This window comes from Microcaecilia unicolor, chromosome 3 (assembly GCF_901765095.1).
Source record: "Microcaecilia unicolor chromosome 3, aMicUni1.1, whole genome shotgun sequence".
Classification (NCBI taxonomy): Eukaryota; Metazoa; Chordata; class Amphibia; order Gymnophiona; family Siphonopidae; genus Microcaecilia; species Microcaecilia unicolor.
Window position 1 is genome coordinate 412,574,249 of NC_044033.1, and position 23,485 is coordinate 412,597,733.

General features: G+C 48.2%; 1 protein-coding gene across 1 annotated transcript in view; it reads left to right on the forward strand.

Moving 5' to 3' along the window:
• The window catches only part of ATAD2B (ATPase family AAA domain containing 2B), a 714,191-nt gene that overhangs the window by 108,916 nt on the left and 581,790 nt on the right, over window positions 1–23,485 (forward strand). Inside the window, 1 exon segment of the mRNA XM_030198808.1 lies at window positions 19,766–19,916. Within this exon segment, the coding sequence (XP_030054668.1) occupies window positions 19,766–19,916 (151 nt within the window).

Here is a 23,485-nt window from a genome sequence, read left to right on the forward strand (position 1 = left end):
TTATGAATTTGAGAAAGGACTTAGCTCACATGAAAGCGGACATAGTAGAGCGCATTGATAATTTAAGAGGTGAACTTAAAGAAGTAGGTACCCGTATTGAAGATCTAGAAGTGCGGATGGATGAGCACGTGGAAGTAGTACAACAAATGCATCAACGTGAGGAAGGAATTACAACGCAGATGTCTGAACTACAATATAAGCTAGACGACATTGAAAATCGCAGTAGACGTAAAAATCTGCGATTTCGCGGGGTGCCAGAAGGGGGGACCCAGGAAGAGGTCCTGAAAATTGTACAAGAGGTCTGTGGACAACTCCTAGCGGCGCAGCCAGATATGCCTTTACCAGAGGTCGAGAGGGCCCACAGAGCACTAGGTAATCCGCAAACCAACAGACCAAGGGACATTGTTGTTCGGTTTTGGAAATTCTCTGAGAAAGAGCAATTACTTGCCTTGGCACGCCAGCAGAAAGAACTGATGTATAATGACACTTTGATAACAGTATATCAAGATCTGTCAGCATATACGTTGCAATGGCGTAGAGAGATGAAACCAATACTGGACACTTTGAACAAACATAACATTAAATATCGATGGGCCTTCCCATTTACCCTTTGCTTTGTTATAGCAGGCAAATCACACCGAATACGCACAGTAGCGGATGCGAAACAACTCCTTCAATTGGCAGGCCTAATGGAGACGGAAGCTGAGGAGACAACAGCGGCCAGCAAGGCGCGGGATAAAGTTCATCAATGGAAACAAGTCTTCAATAAAGCAAAGAAACCACGAAAGACGACAACACGATCTGTGACATGATCTGGGAGAATACTAAGGTTTTGTTATTCATGATGAGAGTGCACCCAGAGAAGTGAGAGGGAAGATGCACTTGCATTGAACTGGAGGGTCGTATTTCAGGGATGAAGGGAAGTCAGGGAATCGGGCTGTGAGAGAGGCTGTTGACCTTGTTGGGAGTTTAATGTGGGTAAGTGTGGGAAGTATTTTTTTTTTGTTTTCTGCATTTCCCACATGGAGTACATTGTTGGGGAAGGGGAAGGTGGGTGGGGGGTGTTATTCTTCTTCTATGTCTGTAAGTGGGGAAGATTCTATTATAGGTGCTGTTATATGCTTTGGTCCAGGCCTTTCTCTATTTCAGGGAGTTAGATGCTATCAGATCTAAAAATAATTACCTGGAATGTTAAGGGTTTAAATTCTCCGAGAAAAAGACAGTTGATATACCAAGAGTTAGCCAGATTGCATCCACAGGTGGTAATGTTACAAGAAACACATTTGAAACGAGCGCATGAACATTTGTTTCACCCTGCCTCATATTCAAAAATTTACTTTGCCTCTGATATTGCAAATAGTAAGAAGCGAGGAGTGGCTTTACTCTTTCATGATAGTATACCCATACAAGTTCAGCAAATTAAGAGAGATCCAGCAGGGCAATACCTTCTCATTCGGGGAATGTTGGAATCTAAGGAATACACTTGGGGATCCATATATGGGCCAAATGCAAACCAAACCTCCTTTTTAAAAATATTAAAGAGGAATATTAGACCTATGGTAGGAGGCCAACTCATATTGGGAGGTGATTTTAATGTTACCATGGACCCGAACTTAGATCGATCGGGATCTGTCTCCCGAGCGGATAGAACACTGGTGGGTCAGATGGCTACATGGGTAGAAGAGATGGGTCTCTTTGATACATGGAGGGATGGGCACCCCCTAGACAGGGACTACTCATTCTACTCCCCAGTACATGCTTCATACTCCCGTATAGACTTTCTCTTCCTAGATAAACTACTGGGGAGACAAGTGAAAGATACACAAATTGGAAATATTACTATTTCAGATCATGCTCCCTGTGAGGTATTACTGTCCCTCTCTGGGATAGCTGATGGACAGAAAAGGTGGACCTTTAATAACACTATGCTAAAAGATGAACACATCTGTGCAGACTATGTGAAAATGCTTAAAGAATATTTAAACTTTAATCTGGATTCAGGCCCTTCCATTGCTGTTGTCTGGGACGCTTTGAAAGTGGTATCACGTGGCCACTTTATGACAGTGGCGGGTCACCTTAAGCGACATCGGGAATCGCTGAAGCGGTACTGGAGGGGCAAGATTGAGGAGTTTGAGATTATTCATAAGCAAACAGGCTCTTCTAGGATATATAGATCTCTTCAGGAAGCGAGGCTCCAACTGGATGAGCTGCTTCTTAGGGACCTTGATTTTATTAATGAGAAACTCCGTCTCCATGCATACAATGGAAGAAATAAAATTAACCGTCAACTGGCACTTCGTTTACGTAAACTTAGGATGGACAGAAACATATTCCGGATTAAAGATAAAAGGGGCACAACTCTTTCCACATCTCAGGCTATCAGGGAGCGATTTAGGGAATTTTATGCTGAACTATATACTAAAGATCCCTCTATACAAAATACTGCTATCCAGGCATACCTAGAGGAAATAAATCTCCCAGTTCTGCTCACGGAGCATTGGAGCAAATTGGAGGCTCCGATAGAGGTTAAGGAGGTACTTAAAGCCATCAAGACATTGAAGACAGGCAAATCTCCGGGAGTGGATGGATATACTGGAGAATATTACAAAACATTTGCTCCATATCTCGCGCCTATATTGACAGAGGTTCTGAATTTTGTTAGGGAAGGAGGGAATTTGCCTCCAACCATGAAGGATGCATGGATAGCAGTTATTCCCAAACCCAATAAGGAGGTAACTGAATGTGCTTTTTACCGCCCGATTTCTATATTAAATGTTGATGTACGTATCCTAGCAAAAGTGATGGCCACTAGGTTAGTAAATATTTTACCAACTCTAATACACTCTGATCAGGTAGGCTTTATAATGGGCAGACAAGCCTCTGATAATATTAGGAGGACGATGAATGTCATATACTTGGCGCAACAACAAAAGTCCTCATGCTGTCTGCTAAGTATAGATGCTGAGAAGGCCTTTGACCGGGTGCATTGGTCTTTTTTGCACTCGGTCTTACAAAAGTTTGGGTTTGGACCTATGTTTAGAGGGCTGGTACAAGAATTATACACTGCACCTAGGGCATGCGTCAAGATTAATGGTAACTCTTCCCCCTTTTTTGAGCTATCTCGAGGAACTCGTCAGGGTTGCCCTCTTTCCCCTTTATTATTTGCTCTTGTACTGGAACCTTTAGCTCATAATATTAGATCCAACCCGGCAGTCCAAGGGGTGAAGGCGGGGAGGTGGGAGTCAAAAATTGCTCTTTTTGCAGATGACATTCTGTTGACCTTAACCTCTCCCTTAACATCTCTGCCAGCAGTATTTACTGAGATTGAGTCATATAGCCAAGTATCAGGCTTTAAAATTAACTATACAAAGACTGAGGCCATGGCAGTGGAGATGGAGGAAAGAGACTATCAGACCTGCTGTCAGACTTACCCGTTGACTTGGGTCAACCAGGGATTACGGTATTTGGGGGTGGTACTTACCTGCAAATTGAATGACATGAGTGCAGCCAATTATTTGCCCTTAATTAAGGAAATTAGGAGAGATTTAGATAGATGGGATCCATTACATCTCTCGTGGTTTGGGAGAGTGGCAACCGTGAAGATGAATATTCTCCCACGTCTGCTTTATTTATTTCAGTCTATACCACTTCCAATTAATAACCGTATGCTTCACTTGCTTCAAACCAGAATAGAACACTTTATATGGCAGGGTCGTAGGGCTCGTCTCCCTAGGTCCCTTTTATATGCAGCTAGGAAAAGTAAGGGTGGATTAGGGGTACCACATTTGGGGCTATATCACAGAGCCGCCCAAGCGAAAGCTGCAATCGAGTGGTTCCATGAGTCAGACCATAAGCTTTGGATTAGGATAGAGCAGTTTATGATACAGAGCCCACTAAGGTTGGGACAACTACTTTGGTTGGCGCCTAGATATCGGTATTTACCTCAACCCCTAAATCCGATCATTCAATACACCTTTTCTTGTTGGGACAAATTAGAGAGAATGAAGGGATTCTATGAATCACGCCTAACACCCATAGCCTATAATGCGGCATTCCCTCCTGGATGCACACTGTCTCCTTTTATTAAATGGCGGAAAAATAGATTGATATGGTGGGGGCAGTTAATGAAAGATGAGCGCTTCATTACATTTGGGGAGTTGGCTATTGAATATGACTTACCTCAGCAAGACCAATATGCATATAATCAGATTATTCATTTTCTTCAGACAGCAGGTTTGAAGCGCCAGTTAAGTGGGGAAGTTACATTTTTAGAGCAACTATGTGTGGAAACTGAAGAGTCCAAGGGACTGATCTCTAAGTTATACAGCCACTTGAGGGACTCCCTGGTGGTTAGTTGTAGACACCGGGATAAGTGGGAAAGCGAATTGGGAGTGACATATACCCCTGAAGTATGGCAACAGATGGAGCGAGCCTCAGTTCACAGCTCTCGAGCAATCAATATCCAAGAAAATTGTACAAAAGTAATATATTGTTGGTACCTCACCCCATCAAGGCTACATCATATGTATCCTGGGACATCGAAATTATGCTGGAGAGGCTGTGGGCAGATTGGCACAATGGGACACATTTGGTGGTCTTGTAGAAAAGTACAAGCATTCTGGAAATCGGTGCGAGGCAGGTTACATGGATGGGTGGAGGGTACCATACCATGGGATCCTGCAGTGTTTTTTTTTAATAAACCGATCAGAGGGCTCACTATTCAGGGGGGCCAGCTGGCAAAACACTGCTTCAATGCAGCTCGATTGCTGATAGCACGGATGTGGAAACAGAATGGATGTCCTTCAATATGGAGATGGTGCAATTTGGTGTGGCACATAAGTAATATGGAAAAATTAATGGCTAAGGAGAGTAAAACCCTAGCAAAATGGGAACAGATTTGGGCACCAGTGACCAAATCCTTACCGTAGACACGGATCTTGGAATCTTCTTTAGGGATAAGACATGGAGAAGAGGAAGGGAGGGGGGAGGGGCGTGGATTTCTTTGGGGACACTGGGTATATATAAAAGGTTTAAATGTTACAAGAAATGTTATTGCTTTTTATGAAAATTGCATTAGGAGTCTTTATGTACTATGCAAATTATTGTGAGAGGAACCTGTAGGATAAGTGTCTGTAAAGTTTTGAGTTGTACTTTGTGGTTTCACTCAATAAAGCTTCTTGTTAAAAATTAAAAAAAAAAAGAACTTCCCAGCTGGTTAGCCTTCTTTCACGTGGGATGTAGCTCCATATTGGCCCGTCGGAAGACACTTGGCTCCTAAGGAACACGGTCCATCTCTACATATGGTTCGCAACATTCTCTGCATCTTGCATGCACTTCCTTTTCTGTCCCTTGAGCGCAGCTCCCTTTTTGCATGGTGAACACAGCTTCATATCTGCATAGTGAGCATTGCTCCTATTGCTGTTGAGCGCGGCTCCCACCACCGCCTGTTTCTTTCAACTGCAGTTCCATCTCTGCAGGTTGGGTTGCGGTGCCATCTCTGGATATGGAGCTTGAAACTCCTTGTGCTGCAGTCCAGGGCACATTTCCCACATGTTGGCTGTCATTCCTTCGTTACCCTTGGGCTTCAGATTTATTTGATTTCTCGATATGACACCACTGCTGCAGGTTGGTTGCCTCTGCATCTCTGGGATTGCAATGTGTCATCTTTTCTCTGGGTTAGGTGGTCTAGCAGCCTGTAGGCAGCAGTGTGGCAACCAGTTCAGTGCAGCTTCTTCTCAAGATAGTTTCCTACCTTTCTTTTTGGTTTTCCAGGGCAGCTCTGGCATACCAGATAGCCTACGTCTCCATGGATAGATGGACAGAGTTCGTTTCTTCTCCTTCACTCGGCATTATCTCTTGGTTCATGACTCTAGACCGAGCTGGCTTGATGGGTAATTTTTCTCCAGTTGGGTCCCTTGATGTGGTTGGTCCATCCCTTAACTCTTATGCTTGAGCTTCAGACACTCTCTAACTGGTTGGTTCTACATTGTCCCTGGCCTTGTCTCTTTCCCTCGATGAAGGTTAGAGCACCGGTTTGGTGCTGGCTGATCCTTGGTATTTGCTAGGATGCTTCTTCCACCTTTCCTTTTGGTTTGTGGTGGAGAGGCATGCCAGGGAGTAGTCTGCTGCTATCGTAATCTGAAGAAGACTGACCCGTGCCTATGAATCAGACGCCTCTTCATTTTATGTCAGTACAGCGTTTACTTTGCTTCCTGGAAGGGGTCCGGTGCTCGTACTCTAGTCCTCCTGGGGTCTAACTCTCTACTGATATTATGCGATGCTCTGGAACTGGTAAGGTTTCTTTCCTTGCACGCTCCTAGGTTTTAGTGCACTCATACCGTGGCTGCTTCTGCTGCCTCTCTCATACCTGGGATGCTTGGTCTTTCTTTCTTTTCACTGGACGTTTCTAACCCATCCTGCTGTCTTGGACCTTCTGGGGTTTGACACAGACCCGCGCTTCTGACCCAGTTGTCTGAAAACAATTGCATCCTTCTCTGCTTCTGGACTTTTCTAAGCTGGTATGTTTTGAGCGGTTGGTCAACCTTCTGGTTTCTTCTGTTTCTCCCACCCTATTAGTGGATTGCTTTGTTATATCCCATTGGTCTGGTCTGGTATAGATGACAAGGAAAGAAAAAATTATGTTCTTACCTGATAATTTTCTTTCCTTTAATCATACCAGATTAGTCTAGATGCCCTCCCTATCTCAGTGGTTCTCAGTCTGGTGATTCTTTTAGGTAACGTCTGCTACTCCAGTGCACTGGGATACGGTGGAACCTGCTGCAGCACTCTCCAGTTAGTCAGTTCATGATCTATTTTCTCAGGTTATCCTCCTGCCACTTCCTCTTGTCAGCTTTGTATGACTCCTGTTGCTGTTAAGACGTGGAGTTTATTTCCCGGTTTCGGGAGTGAATCAGGACGTGCTTGGGACGACCTAGCGTGGTGCATAACCTCATGCTTAACCTCCTGGATGGGAGGCTTGTAGTTGCCCACAGCCTCCCAGGAGCTGCGAGGCTTTCTACCTCAGCTCAACTGGTTGGCATGTCTGACTTACTGTGTTTTATTCTAGATCTGTAGAGCACCATTGCTTGGCTATTCGAAATACTGAACGTTCCAGGCTGCACGATACCCTTAGGGGGTAAATCACTTGGAACTTTTTTCTCTGTGTCCTTCCACTGGTGGATGGATGAAAGAAAATTAAAGGTAAGAACATAATTTTTCCATATAGGTTAGCCAGGTCGGTGGCCATAGTGGCTCCCATCACTGTCCCTTTTACCTGTTGGTAGAATGTGTCTTGAAAGTGGAAATAGTTCTTAGTGCTAGAGTTCTGCATGTAAGAATTAGATGATTTGGAATTTGTGGCCTTTTTTTGTACATAGTCTGTACAATGATTGAGAGGGCTTCTAATTATTCATTTAGTGTTTATTTAATAAAACTTGTAGTCTGCCCATCCAGCCATCTGAGCGAGTTACAATAAAACAATCCAGTTGATATCATAGAATAACAGTATCACAAACATTCAAAGTAAAACCCCAAACAACCCCCATCCCTGCTTAGGACCCAACAAAAGCTTTGCAAAACAGCTGTTTTTTTAAAATAGTACAAAAGAAGAGACTTGATTGTGGGATATTAGTTTCTCCAAGGACAAGCAGGCCATTAATTCTCACAATTAGGAAACATGATCCCGCGTTGCCCAGTACGGAGCTTGTGATGAGCTAAAAAACGGAGCTTCCCTAGCGTCCCTCCGGACCGGCCCAGGATCGGACTGATGGGTTGTGTAAGCCTTCCAGCAGGTGGAGACCTGGGCCAGTCCGGAGGGACTAAAGGGAAAGCAAATTAGCAGGTAAGGTCTAATTTCTCCTTTGTGGCGCGCGGGAGCCATTCAACTGCATATGCACAAGTGCCTTCTCGCCCACCGCATGCACAGTTATTTTTCTACCATGAGGAGAGGTTGTTTTTCTGTTGTCTCTTCACACTGTGTTGTCTGGAAAGAGCTTCTCTAGTAAGTAGTAGTAGTAGTGTTACTGTTCGTGGGTCCCTCTCTGTTTTCTCTCGTATTCTTTTAGTTTCTTTTTCCCAAGTTTTAAGTTTTCTTATTTTCTGTCATTAGGCTGCATTTAGGCCTTGACTTCGGTTGAATTTTTCCCTTTTTCTGGTGCCTTGCCTTTTTTTAGGCACCATTGATTTGTTTGATTCGGCTGCAGAAGTTTTTCCGTCCATGTCCACGAAGGTTCCCAGTGGCTTCAAGCACTGTACCTGGTGCAATTAGACCATCTCTGGCAAAGACACCCATTCCTGGTGTTTTCAGTGTTTTGGCCCGACCATAGCGCTGCTAACTGTGTCCTTTGTCTTCGGATGAAGAAGACCCAAATGTCCAGACAAGCTCAATGTGAGAGAACTTTTGGAGCCAGGTTGATACCTTAATGTCTGCGTTGAGGTTGTTGGCATTGATGTTAGGGGTTGCACCAGCAACAAGAGTATCCGTCTGCATAGCTGCTACAAGACCCATGGACACTGGGAGCAGTGGTATGTTGAGTGGGTCTCCACCTGTCTTGACACCGACTGCTGGGCAGGCCCCCAGGCTCCGCTCATTCTGCCTTGCCTCACCCTATGCCTGGGACAATCTTCCTCAACCCCTACGCCAAGCCCCCTCCCTACCCATCTTCAAATCTCTGCTTAAAACCCACCTCTTCAATGCCGCTTTCGGCACCTAATCCTTTCGTGAAATATAGTATGCCCTATCAGACTGACTCTACACTTGTCTTTTGACTGTACACTCGTCCTTTGACTGTACACTTGCCTTTAGATTGTACACCTGTCTTTTAGATTGTAAGCTCCTTGAGCAGGGACTGTCCTTCCATGTTAAATTGTACAGCGCTGCGTAACCCTAGTAGCGCTTTAGAAATGTTAAATAGTAGTAGTAGTAGTAGTGTCTGACCTGACCCCAAGACGACATGAGAATTCGACATTAGTACCGAGGAGCCTCGATGCTGAGCTTCAGGTGAAAGCCAAGAAACATCAGCATTGGTCATCCTTGACGCATGATGCTGGGAGCGCCAGGACATTGAAGGATTTGGCACCCGAGAAACCCCTTCTATCCAGAAGGTGCCAGTGCGTCCGTCTCTTAGCAGCCAGGAAACCATCTCTTGTTTCGGCCCTATCAGTTCTGCAACCTGTCTCGCAGCCGGCACTCAAGCCTTTCCTGGTGTTGGCACTTAATAAGCATATCCGGGCCTTGCTTCCTGAGCTGCTGGTTGTCCTCTTGCAAGAATGTGCATCGGCATTGAGGTGCTTGTACCTACCCTACCTCCCGTTGTGGCCCTGCTTGACCTGCGGTTTGCCGTATGACTTAGTTGTTGCCTGCTGCTCCAGTGTCGACTGCCACCCAAGCTGGTACCCTCTCGACATTGGTGAAGGAAGCTTCACTGGAGTCGAGGTGGGAGTCGACGCCTCGATGCCCCTTTCGAGGGAATGCTTCCTTTAAGTCGAGGCAGGCTCGGTCTCAGCCCTCCCATGAGGAGTTGCTTTCTGACACCAACGAGGAACGCTCATTGGAGTCAGAGGAGGATCCAGTGTACTTTTCAGAGGAGGATGAGTCCTATGGCATCCCCTCTGATCCCTCCCCTACGCTTGAGAAAAGAAAAGCTCAGGAGAGCCTTTCATTTGCCTCTTTTTTGAAGGAAATGACTATGGCCATTCTGTTTCGTTTAGAGGTGGAGGACGAGTCCAGGGTCAAGTTGATCGAGGTCCTGGACTATGAGTCGTCTCCTAGAGAGGCTGTGACTGTCCTACTCCAGGAAGTCCTCGTTCGGAATTGAGAGTCCACTCTGTCTTTCTCTGTGCTGCCCTGATCAACATGCTGTACTAGATCCACTGCACACCTGGATTTGGTAAGCCCCTGTTGCCTCTTTATTCTATAGTTGTGTAATCTGCCATCAAAAGAGCCAGGAGTTCTAGAGGCTATGTACTTGAGGGACTCTGCACACAAGTTGCTAGACTTGGGTGACTATCTCACGGGAGCAGGGTGAGTTAGTATGCCAGTTGGCCAAGCAGCTGAAGGCGTATAGTAAGTTCTTGGCCAGGGGCGTCTAACACTTTTGACGCATCCAGGATCTCTGTTCAGAGTATAAAAATGTGCAGACTTATAGCTGTGTGTTTCTGACTTGGAACCTTTGGTTCAGCAGGGGTAGGTGGGTGCCCCATGCAGGGGGGGATAACCTTTTTGGAGAGAAGGTTGATGAGGTTGTTGACCAAATCAAGAAACACACTGATGTCTTCTGTCTCCTGACAGATGCCGTCCTCATCTAGGAGGTCTTTTGGCAAGTCAAGGAGGTGTGCCTACTAGTCCCAGAAACTTAGGTTTGCCACCTCCTCTTGCCAGCCTGCTCAGGCTCAGCCCCAATGTGCTCATTCTCGTCATGTCCTCTGTGTCAGGAGTCTGGATGTGGTGCTGGCCTCAACGGCATGGCATGTTCCTTCAAGCCATTTATCTGGCGGGCAAAATCAACAGTCTGGCCAACAGGCTGAGCAGAATTATGCAACCGCATGAGTGGTCTCTCAACTTGGGTGTTGCCCGCGTGATCTTCCAAGCGTGGGGTACCCCCTCAGTGGATCTCTGCCACTCAAATGAATTGCAAACTCTCTCAGCTCTGTTCTAGGCTTCAGGCTCACGACAGACTAGTGTTGGATGCCTTTCCCCTTCAATGGGGGACAGGTCTTCTGTATGTGTATTTTCCCATTCCTTTTGTGGGGAAGAGTTTACTGAAACTGGAGCAAGACCATGGGACTATGATGTTGATCGCACCTTACTGGCTGCGACAGATTTTGTTCCCTCTTTTTCTGGAGTTATCCTTCGAAGAACTGTGGAGATTGGGCTGTTTTCCGACCCTCATTATGCAGAACGATGGATCTTTTCTGCCTCCCAACTTTCAGTCTCTGGCCCTCACAGTCTGGATAATGAGAGCCTAGAATTTGCTTCCTTGGGTCTGTCGGAGGGTGTCTCCCGGGTCTTGCTGGCTTCCAGGAAAGATTCCACCAAGATATGTTTTTTTCAAATGGAGGAGGTTTGCCTTCTGGTGTGAGGGCAAGGTCCTAGATCCTCTTTCTTGCCGTACACATACACTGCTTGATTACCTTCTACATCTTTCCGACTCTGGTCTTAAGTCCAACTCTGTAAGGGTTCATCTGTTCATCTCCGTGCAATTAGTGCTTATTATCAACATGTAGAGGGTAAGCCCATCTCTAGACAGCCTTTAGTTGCTTGCTTCTTGAGAGGTTTGCTTTTGTCAAAGGCATCTGTCAAATCTCCACCAGTGTCATGGTATCTCAACGTTGGTCTCACCCAGCTGATGAGAGCTTTTTTCGAGCTACTGAATTCCTGCCATCTCAAATACTTGACCTGGAATGTCATTTTCATGGTCGCTGTTACTTCTGCTCATAGAGTCATTGAGCTTCAGGCCTTAGTAGTAAATGCACCTTATACTAGGTTTCATCACAACAGAGTGGTCCTCCGAATGCACCCTGCCAAAGGTTGTGTCGGAGTTCCATCTGAACGATTGTCTTGCCAACATTCTTTCCTCAACTTTCATGCCCATCCTGGCAAGACCACATTGCAATCTTGGACTTCAAGCGAGCATTGATCTGTTACATGGAGCCCCAGAGACATTCCACACAGCTTTTTGTTTCTTTTGATCTCAACAATAAGGGGGTCACCATTGGGAAACACACAATCTCTAATTGGCTGGCAGATTGCATTTCTCTCACTTATGCCTAGGTTGGGCTGACCCTAGCAGGTCATGTCAAGGCTCACAATGTCAGAGCCATGGCTGCATCAGAAGCCCACTTGCTGTCCGTCTCCATTGAAGGAATTTGCAAGGCTGCTACATGATGTTTGAGTTCACACATTCACATCTCATTACTACCTTGAGTAGGATACCTGACGCGACAGTCGGTTCGGGAAGACAGTGTTACAGGATCTGTTTGGTGTCTAGAATCCAACTCCATCCCTGCTAGGCCCATTTTATTCTGTTCTAGGCTGCACTCTGTTGTATATAGTTTCAGGATAATCTGAGTATTTTCCTCGCCGCTACGAGGCCTAATTGACCAATGTTTGTTGTTTTCGGTGAGCCTGGATGGTAGGGATACGCCAACTGTGAGAATTATGGCCTGCTTTTTCTTGGGGGGGGGGGGGGGAGGGGGAGGGAATGAAGATACTTACCTGTAGTAGGTATTCTCCGAGGACAGCAGGCCTTATATTCTCATAGACCCTCCCACCTTCCATTGGAGTAGTCTCCTCTTATTTATTTTTATGTTGTAGTATTTAACTGTGGTAACTGCATTCCTGCAGTGGACTGGAATGCACTCAAGCATGGGCAGTGGAGAATGCCTTGTGCCCCACAAAAGCTCTGTTAAAGCTTGTCAGAAGCTCTGGACCAGGCAACGTGGGATCGCGTTACTCAGTTGTGAGAATATAAGGTCTGCTGTCTTCGGAGAATAGCTGCTACAGGAAAGTATCTTATGTATCCCAACTGGCCCCATTGTTTTGTCTACCTTCCGTATAACTAGCTCCTCACGAACACAGTCTTCTGAAAATCGTTCCAAGGTCTGCTTTCCATATCATCATGCTGATCAATCCATAGACTGGTGGGTTGTGTCCATCTACCAGCAGGTGGAGATAGAGAGCAATCCTTTTGCCTCCCTATATGTGTTCATGTGCTGCCGGAAACTCCCCAGTATGTTCTCTATCTCAGCAGGTGGTGGTCACACACAGCAGCAGCTCTGGCTAGGCCTCCAAGCCTAATTTTTAGGTTTTGTTGAGTGCCTGGGGTTGAGGGCTCTTCTTGAGCAAGTGCAAACCTGGTGGTGCCAGGTCCCTCCTTTTCTCCCCCCTCCCGCTGGCTCCGTTTAAAAAAAAAAAAAAAAAAAAAAATTTTTGGACGTCCTTAAGGGCGTTTATTTCTACGTTTATTTAAACGTTTATTGCAGCTACTCACTGGGACACCAGGTCGTTACAGCTCGGAGCGGAAAGCAGGTAATTTTACCTTTTTGTAGCGGGCAGGGGGTTCCCCGATTGATCTCCACATGGCTGATGGCGTCGGAGGGCAAGGGCGCAAAGAATCGCTCCCCGGACCGCGTGTGCGCGTCTAGCGGGGATGCGGGGGTTTTAAAGTCTGATTCGCCCTTGTTGGGTGTCAGTTTGGAGGCCGGTCAGTGTCCCGGTTCTTCCTCCGGTGCGGCGGTTTTTCCCGCCATAAACGTCCATCCCCCGCTGCTCGCCTCCGCCATCTTGGCCGGCCACGCTGCTCAGACGGCTTCTTCTTGGGCCGCCCTTGAGGTGGGAGACGTTAATGCCATGGCCGCCCTTCATTTGGGCGACGGCAGAAAAGCGGCTAAAGTTAAGCGCCGTTCTTTCCGCGCGGCTGCTTTGCGGAGTGTCGCGCTGGACGCCATCTTGGATGCGCAGCATGTTTCTCCCCCGCTCTTGCGAGCGCCGGTTGAGGGTGCGTCTAGGGCTGTGGCCCAGGCTGCTGAAGTGCACAGTCTGGGGGGTTTCTCCCCCGAGTTTATTTTGCTGCCGCATCAGGCCTTCCTTATGCAAAACGCTGCCCCTGCTCCCTTGTCCGATAAAGGGATTGAGGCCCCCGGAAGTAAACGCCCTCGGGTGGATTTCCAGGTCTTAGAGGACTCTGTCTCCTCTGATGTAGATGAGGGCAGCGTATCTGAGTTCTCCCAACGGTCCTTTGGGGATTCCTTGGAGGAGACGGATTCCCGCTCGGATGGAGCGGATGACCCCTCTGCAGCGCGGATCTTTCGCTCAGAGGACTTGCCCAACCTGTTAATGCAGGCCATAAGCATTTTGAAGATTTCCTCTCCAGAGGACGTCTCTCCCTCAGCCCCTGTTGGCTCCGCCATTATGCTGGGGACGAAGCGCCCGCCTAGAACCTTCCTCGTGCATGATGCCATGCGCACCTTGTTTTTCGGCTCAATGGGATGTCCCGGAAGCGAGCCTCAAAGTGGCTAGGGCTATGTCCCGCCTCTATCCTTTGCCTGAAAGTGAACGGGAGACCTTTCTTTGGCCTACCGTGGATTCTTTAATCACTGCGGTGACTAAGAAAACGGCGTTGCCGGTGGAAGGTGGCACGGCCCTAAAGGACGCCCAAGACAGAAGATTGGAGGCGGCCTTAAGGTCGTCCTTCGAGGCGGCTGCTTTAAGTTTGCAGGCCTCAGTTTGTGGCAGGGCGTGCCTGACGATTGTGCAGCGGGCTTCCCCCTCGGATCCTTCCTTGAGGGCTGACTGGCCGGCCCTGGAATCGGGCCTGGCTTATTTGGCAGACTTACTGTATGATGTCTTGAGAGCCTCGGCTAAAGGTATGGCTCAAACAGTCTCTGCGCGGCGGTGGCTTTGGCTGAAGCATTGGTCTGCTGACCACGCATCTAAGTCCCGCCTGGCTAAGTTGCCTTTTAAAGGCAAGCTGCTCTTTGGGGTCGAGCTGGACAAAATTGTGACCGATCTCGGCACGTCTAAGGGCAAGAGGTTACCAAAGGTCAGGGCTCGGGCCAGTGGTGCTCGCCCTGGTAACTCCAGAGGACGGTTTCAGGAAGCCCGTCGGTACCGCCCGGGCAAGTCGGGCTCCTCTGCCCCCTCTTTCTTCAAAAGGAACTTCTCCCCCAAGCAGCATTCCTTTTGCAGAGACCGCCGTCCCGGAGGTGCGCCCTCCGGTCCTCCCTCAGGGTCTCGTACCCAATGACGGGGCCCTGGTCCATGGCCCAGTGCAGATTGGAGGACGCCTGTCCTCGTTTCTGGGCGAGTGGACCAGGGTAACTTCAGACGCTTGGGTTCTGGAAGTCATCAGAGACGGCTACAAGCTAGAGTTCTACCGACCCTTAAGAGACGGGTTTGTACTCTCTCCCTGCAAGTCTCCGGTCAAAGCTGTGGCAGTGCAGCAGACCTTGGACAACCTGATACGCCTGGGTGCGGTCGTTCCGGTGCCAGAAAATCAGATTGGCAAGGGACGTTACTCCATTTACTTTGTGGTACCAAAGAAAGGAGGTTCTGTCCGGCCTATCCTCGACCTCAAAGGGGTCAATCGGGCCTTGAAAGTGCGGCACTTTCGCATGGAGACTCTCCGCTCTGTTATAGCGGCAGTGAAGGCAGGGGAGTTCTTGGCTTCCTTGGACATCAAGGAAGCGTATCTGCATATTCCCATCTGGCCTCCTCAACGCTTTCTGCGTTTTGCAGTCCTGGGCCGACACTTCCAGTTCAGAGCCCTCCCTTTCGGGTTGGCTACTGCTCCGCGGACCTTCTCCAAAGTAATGGTGGTCATCGCGGCCTTCCTGCGAAAGGAAGGAGTACAAGTCCATCCTTATCTGGACGACTGGTTGATCTGAGCCCCCTCTTATGCAGAGTGCGGCAAAGCTGTGGACCGGGTGATTGCTCTTTTGAGCTCCCTGGGGTGGATCATCAACTGGGAGAAGAGCCAGCTGCGCCCGACTCAGTCCCTGGAGTATCTGGGAGTTCGATTCGACACCCAAGTGGGCAGAGTGTTCCTGCCAGACAATCGGATTGTCAAACTTCAGGCTCAGGTGGACCAGTTCCTAGTAGCCTCTCCTCTTCGGGCTTGGGACTATGTGCAGCTGTTGGGCTCTATGACGGCCACGATGGAAGTAGTGCCCTGGGCCAGGGCTCATATGAGACCACTACAACTCTCTCTGCTGCAGCGCTGGACTCCGGTGTCGGAGGATTATGCTGTGCGCCTTCCCTTGGACCCAGCAGTGCGCAAGGCGCTGAGCTGGTGGCTGCAGACAGACAAGTTGTCTGCAGGAATGCCTCTGGTGACCCCGGAGTGGATTGTCGTCACGACGGACGCCTCTTTGTCGGGCTGGGGAGCCCACTGCTTGGGAAGGACAGCGCAGGGGCTCTGGTCTCCTGCAGAGGCAAAGTGGTCTATCAACCTCCTGGAACTCAGAGCCATTCGGTTGGCGCTTTTGGAGTTCATCCCGGTACTGGCGTTGAAGCCAGTATGGGTCCTGTCGGACAATGCCACGGCTGTGGCCTATGTCAACCGCCAGGGAGGTACCAAGAGCGCCCCTCTAGCCAAGGAGGCCATGAATCTATGCCAGTGGGCGGAAGCGAACCTGGAACAGCTGTCAGCGGCCCACATTGCCGGAGTCATGAATGTCAAGGCGGACTTTCTCAGTCGCCATACCTTGGATCATGGAGAGTGGCAGCTATCTGCTCAGGCGTTCTTGGACATCACGAAGCGCTGGGGCCAGCCGAGCCTAGATCTGATGGCGTCATCGGCCAATTGCCAAGTGCCGCGCTTTTTCAGCAGAGGACGGGACCCTCGATCCCTGGGAGTAGATGCTCTTCTCCAACAGTGGCCGACACAGGAGCTTCTCTATGTGTTCCCGCCCTGGCCCATGTTGGGCAGGGTGCTAGACCGGGTGGCAAAGCATCTGGGCCGGATAATCCTGGTGGGTCCGGACTGGCCCAGACGTCCCTGGTATGCGGACTTGATCAGGCTCTCAGTGGACGTTCCTCTGCGGCTGCCAGTGGAGCAGGGCCTGTTGCATCAGAGTCCCGTGGTGATGGAGGATCCCTCCCCCTTTGGTCTTACGGCCTGGCTATTGAGCGGCAGCGTCTGAGAAAGAAGGGCTTCTCAGACAAGGTCATCGCCACTATGCTGAGAGCGAGGAAGCGCTCTACTTCTACTGCTTACGCCAGGGTTTGGCGTACCTTTGCAGTGTGGTGTGAAGCAGGCTCACTTTCTCCCTTCACTGCTCCAATTTCTTCAGTGTTGGCGTTCCTGCAAGAAGGTCTGGAGAAAGGCCTGTTGCTCAGTTCCCTTAAAGTCCAGGTAGCGGCTCTGGCTTGCTTCAGGGGCCGCCTGAAGGGTGCTTCCCTGGCTTCGCAGCCAGATGTGGTGCGCTTTCTCAAGGGAGTTAATCACCTGCGCCCTCCTCTGCACTCAGTGGTGCCTGCGTGGAATCTCAACCTGGTGCTAAGAGCCTTGCAGAAGCCGCCTTTTGAACCCTTGTCGAGGGCATCTCTGAAAGACCTGACGTTGAAAGCAGTCTTTTTGGTGGCTATCACTTCAGCCAGAAGAGTTTCCGAGCTCCAGGCACACTGTCGAGAGCCCTTTCTGCAGTTCACTGAGGCAGGAGTGTCTATTCGCACAGTGCCTTCCTTCCTGCCCAAGATTGTTTCTCGCTTCCATGTGAATCAGCAGCTCTGTCTCCCTTCCTTTCGTAGGGAGGACTACCCAGAGGAATACTCTGCTCTCAAATATCTGGATGTGAGACGAGTCATCATCAGATACTTGGAAGTGATCAATGATTTCCGGAAGTCGGATCATCTGTTTGTCCTGTTTGCAGGTCCTCGTAAGGGTCTGCAGGCTGCTAAGCCTACAGTGGCAAGATGGGTCAAGGAAGCCGTTGCAGCGGCTTATGTAGCCGCGGGGAAGGTGCCGCCTATCCAGCTGAAGGCTCACTCCACTAGAGCTCAGGCGGCCTCGATGGCAGAGGCCGGGTCCGTCTCCTTGGAAGAGATTTGCAAGGCGGCAACTTGGGCATCGGCCCATACCTTCTCCAGGCATTACCGCTTGACTGTGGCTGCTCGGGCGGAGGCCCGGTTTGGAGCTTCAGTGTTGCGGTCAGGGATTTCTATGTCCCGCCCTGGGTGAGTACTGCTTCGGTACATCCCACCAGTCTATGGATTGATCAGCATGATGATATGGAAGGTAAAATTATGTATCATACCTGATAATTTTCTTTCCATTAATCATAGCTGATCAATCCATAGCCCCTCCCAGATATCTGTATTGTTTATATTCTGGTTGCATTTCAGGTTCAAGTTTAGTCTTCAGTTCCTGTTCAGGAGGACTTCGTGTTCAAGTTTTTTCAATTGGATTCTTCAAGAGTTGAGACGAATTTGTGTTACAGTGAGCTGCTGCATTCCTCTCCCCTCCGTTTTACGGGGCTGGATTGAGACTTAAATTCTGCCGGCGCTCCCTCCCGCTTCGTGCGGCAGTAGGGCAGCTTTGTACCCCTCCCGCTTCGGCGGTGTTAGGGTCAGTCAGCTCCTCCCGCAGTTGCGGTTGCAGGATAAGCCAGATCCCCCCGCATCGGCGGGTGTGGTGTTCCTCCTCCGCTCCGCGGGGATGAGCTGGACGGATTCCCCTCCCCCACTTGTGTGGGGATGAGCTGGGTTAATTCCCCTCCCCCGTTTCGGCGGTGGTGAGCTGGGCAGAGTGTCCCTTTGTGGGTGTAATTCTCTTAAGTGCTGAGTCCTGCGGATGGAGCTTGGATATCGACATACTGAGGAGTTTCCGGCAGCACATGACCACATATAGGGAGGCAAAAGGATTGCTCTCTATCTCCACCTGCTGGTAGATGGACACAACCCACCAGTTTATGGATTGATCAGCTATGATTAATGGAAAGAAAATTATCAGGTATGATACATAATTTTACCTTACTTTCTTTCCTATTTGTGCTTGTGTTTTATGATCCTTCTAGGCCCTTCATCTGTGAACACAAAACGGATATATAAGCAATTCTTCTTTATTCTCATTGCCTTCTGAATAATTTCTCCCCTTCACCCTTAATTTCACAATGCCACTTTTACACTTTCTCCTAGCACTAAAATATCTGAAACAAAACAAAAACTGTCTTGTTTCCCCATCCCCACCTCATATTTTTACCATGTTGGCCACTTTTTCTTCCACTTACATCTTTTATTTTCCCTGACTACTTTACCTGCTTCTCTAGCTTTTTCAGATGTTGTCTTACTCTTTTTATGACCTCTTGTAGTATAGGAAGGCCAGCCTCTTTTTCTTCACCTTTTCAGCTTGTTCTTTTGAGAACTAAAGTGGCCTCTTTTTATTTATTCCTAACAAAACAGTTTGTTGTCTTCAAAATAGCGCTTTTCTGACTTCCCCAGATGTTCCCATCCAGCTAACAACTCTTAAGTATTTCCTCATCATGACAGAGTGAGTGAATGTAGAATCTTCACTTTTGAATGAATCCTCTCCATATATATCTTTTAATATTGAACCACACCATCCATAATCACTGTATGGCAGATGACCACACACTATAACTTCAGAAACACATTCCCCATTTGTAAGCATTAGGTCCAGTATGGCCCCATCCGGCATTGATTCAGTTGCAAATTGTTGGAACGGTTCTTCCTTTATAAAGTTCAGGATCTCCCTACTTCTAGACAACTCCATAGCAGGGATGTTCAAGTCAACATCTACCATATTGAAATCACCTAGACAACTTCTCTTTTCATAGCTATAATGTAAATTTCTTCAGTTAAAGGGTTTATTATGTTGATTGAAGGTAGTTGTCAAAATCTCAGGGGGATTTCATATGGACCCCCATAGATCTGTGTTCTGAATCTTTTAAGTATATAGCAATGCCCTTGATGGTGTATTTTGTGAATGTGTATATACAGTAATAACCGTTAGTAAGGAAATTGCATTAATAAGGACATTTATTAATAGAATGTGGTCACTTTGGCAAAACAATTGGCCTATGCATAGGCCAATTATCTGGATTTATTTATATGAGGAGTAGTTATGATTTAAAACTGCATTCAGAAAAGTTTATATATAGATGACCAGAATTTATCCACTACTCGAAAAAGCTGCTAGTTATGGGCATTTTATTTATGGCATGAATATGTGCTGTATGTTTTATGTATGCAAAATTGTGTTCCTTGAATCTTGAAATACTAAACTGAAGTTCTGTATTTATCTCTTAGCCCTCAAACACCCCTGTCGTGGGAAAAAACAAGATGACGAAGCCCGCCCTTGCTTGAATGGCGATATGGAAGTTGGGAGAGGTTGTCGATCAAAGAGCAAACGATTTGAAACGTTAAATCAAAGCTTATTGTTTGATCAGTTGGTCAATAGGTATGTATGGATTTTATAATTGTGTTTTGTTTACAGAATTCAGCATTAGTTGTTAACAAGAATAGTCTCTAGTACCATTTGTTAGTGATTGTCTGAAAGTAGTGCCCAGATTATAATTATGCAGCAGTTTAATTTTTTCTTTTTACTACTACTACTATTTAGCATTTCTATAGCGCTACAAGGCATACGCAGCGCTGCACAAACATAGAAGAAAGACAGTCCCTGCTCAAAGAGCTTACAATCTAATAGACAAAATATAAAGTAATCAAATCAAATCAATTAATGTGTACAGGAAGGAGGAGGGTAGGTGGAGGCAAGTGGTTACGAGTCAAAAGCAATGTTAAAGAGGTGGGCTTTCAGTCTAGATTTAAAGGTGGCCAAGGAAGGGGCAAGACTTAGGGGCTCAGGAAGTTTATTCCAGGCGTAGGGTGCAGCGAGACAGAAGGCGCGAAGTCTGGAGTTGGCAGTAGTGGAGAAGGGAACAGATAAGAAGGATTTATCCATGGAGCGGAGTGCATGGGAAGGGGTGTAGGGAAGGACGAGTGTGGAGAGATACTGGGGAGCAGCAGAGTGAGTACATTTATAGGTTAGTAGAAGAAGTTTGAACAGGATGCGAAAATGGATAGGGAGCCAGTGAAGCGACTTGAGGAGAGGGGTAGTATGAGTAAAGCGACCCTGGCAGAAGACGAGACGGGCAGCAGAGTTTTGAACCGATTGGAGAGGGGAGAGGTGACTAAGTGGGAGGCCAGCAAGAAGCAGATTGCAGTAGTCTAAACGAGAGGTGACAAGGGTGTGGATGAGGGTTTTGACAGAACATTTTAGAAACAGAAGATAAGACATCGGAGTCAGACCAAGGTCCATAGAGTTTAGCATCCCATCTCTGACTTCAGCCAGCCTGAGTTGAGATTATCTGGCAGACTGTAAAACAGACTAAAAGCGCATACCTCAGTTTTCTTTCTTCCGCGCAAGGAGTGACGGTTTTTTCTGTGGCTCCTCTCTTTGCCCGGGAAAGAGCCTTTTTAACATTTTGAGCTTGTCTTTTCTTTTTCCCCTCTTCTTTTTCATTTGTCATTTAGTTATGTTTAAAAAAGAAAAAAAGGTTTTCCCCTTTTTTTCATTAGTTTTGTTTGTTCCTCTTAAAGTTTTTCCTTTATTTTCGATAGCGGCCAGGTCTCTCACTTTTTGTGCCTTTTCTCTCGGCACAATAGAGCCGTTTGATTTCGCCGGTGCAGTTTTTTCCTGCCATGTCATCGAAGACTCCCAGCGGCTTCAAACGTTGTACTCGGTGCAACTGGACCATCTGGGGCACAGATGCCCATTTCTGGTGTTTCCAGTGCCTTGAGCCCGACCATAGCCCAGCTCGTTGTGTCCTTTGTCTTCGTATGAAGAAAAGGACTGAATTGACTCGAGAAGCCCAGAGAGAGAAACGTTTTGGGGCATGGTCCGGTCCTTCGACATTGGCATCGGCATCTGAACCAAGGTCGGCGGCATCGACATCGAGGGACTCATTGATGTCGGGAGTGGAGGTAGGCATGGCTACTGAGAGGCCACAGCACTCTAGGAGTAGTGAGGCATCGAGTGGTTCTTCACCTTCCTTGAGAGGCCACAGCACTCTAGGAGTAGTGAGGCATCGAGTGGTTCTTCACCTTCCTTGAGAGGCCTCCTGCTGTACAGACCCCATGGGACCATCCTTTGTTGGACCCGACCCCAAGTCGATGGTGGGATTCAACGTCACCACTTCAGTACCAAGGAGCCTCAAGGTGCACTGAGCAAAGGCTAAGAACCACCGACACCGTTCCCCCTCGACACATGGTGCCAGGAGCTCCGGGGTGTTGAGGGATTCGGCACCTGAGAAGCATCGGCGCCAGGAAGATTGCTCCCCCTCCATACAGGAGGTGCTGACGCATCAGCCTCTCAGCAGTCCAGTTCCTGCTCCTGAGCCTCATCAGACTCTGCCATCAACTGCTTCACTGACCCCGCAGCCTTCTCCGATTGCGGCTCTCGACGAGTGCATCCGGGTCCTGCTTCCAGAGCTTCTGGAAGGGCTGCTCTGTCAGTCTGCTTCGGCATTGGGGGTGCTTGTGCCTGCTGTCTGCTGTAGCGGCGTCTGGCCCTCTGCCTGTGGTGAGGTCCGGTATCAGCTGCCACCCAGGTTGACTTCTCATTGACGTCGGTGGAGGAAGCTTCACCACAGTCAGTGCGTGCATGGGCCCCTCAACATCGCCATCGAGAACGTAGGTCCTCGGCGTGGAGACAGGCTCAGTCTCGGAGGTCCCTGAGGGATGTGCTTTCCGACACTGAGGAGGGAGCGCTCGTGGGAGTCAGAGGAAGATCCCAGGTACTTTTTCATCAGATGAGTCCTTTGGGATTCCCTCTGAACTTTCCCCTCCACCTGAAAGACTGTCTCCTCCTGAGAGCCTCTCCTTTTCATCGTTTGTGGGGGAAATGGCTGAGGCCATTCCGTTCCCTTCTGATGTGGAGGATGAACCCAGGGCTGAGATGCTCGAGGTACTGGACTACACCTCTCCACCTGTGGAGGCCGTAATGGCTCCTTTGCATAAGGTACTCCGGGAAGTCCTTATGCATTCCCTCTGTCTGGCCCCATGATCCCTAAGAAGACTGATTCCCAGTATCAGATCCACGGTGAACCTGGGTTGATGAGGTCTCAGTTATCCCATAACTCCATGGTGGTGGACTCTGCCCTCAAGAGAGCCTAGAGCACTAGAAACTATGCCTTGGTGCCCCCAGACAGAGAAGTTAGAACCTTGGACTCTTTTAGGAGGAAGACGTATCAGGCCGCTATGCTCGCTTCCTGTATCCAATTTTACCAGCTCTTCACGAGCATTCACTTGCATAACTCGGTGAGGCAGCTGTCTAGGTTGGTTGATGCCCTCCCTCCGGAGCAGGCCAAACCTTTTCGCCATGTAATCAGGCAGCAGAAGGCGTATGTTCCTGGTCAGGGGCGCTTACGACTCTTGCTCAAGGTATAGCGATGCACAGACTCTCATGGCTGCATGTCTCTGACCTAGTCCATTTGGTCCAGCAGAGAGGATTGGGATGTACCTTTCCGAGGGGATAACCTTTTCGGAGAGAAGGTAGAAGACCTGGCCAACCAGATCGAGAAGCACACAGATGCTATGGCTTCTCTCTCCCACTGGGTGCCTTCTGCTACAACCTCCTTTTTCCGTTCTCTGAACTTTTTTCATTTGGGGTAACTAGAACTTTATAAAGTACTCAAGGCCACCTTGGACCTATACAGAGAAATAACAATATTATCAGTTTTGTTCTTCTTTCTTGAATAATCCCTAACATTTTATTTGATTTTTATTTTTGGCAGCTGCAGCACACTGGGCTAAAAAGTTCAGCATCTTATTCAAAATTATTTCAAGATATGTTCTTGAGTGATGACCAAACAGGGGAACCTAGCACTGGGTACCTGTAGTGGGGATTTTTTTCTCCGAGGACAAACAGGCTGAGTTGTTCTCACAACTGGGTCGACGATCCGTGTCTGCCTGAGAATCTGCATGAAAAAATAGCAAAACACACAAGATTTGCCAGAGCTTTCTGGC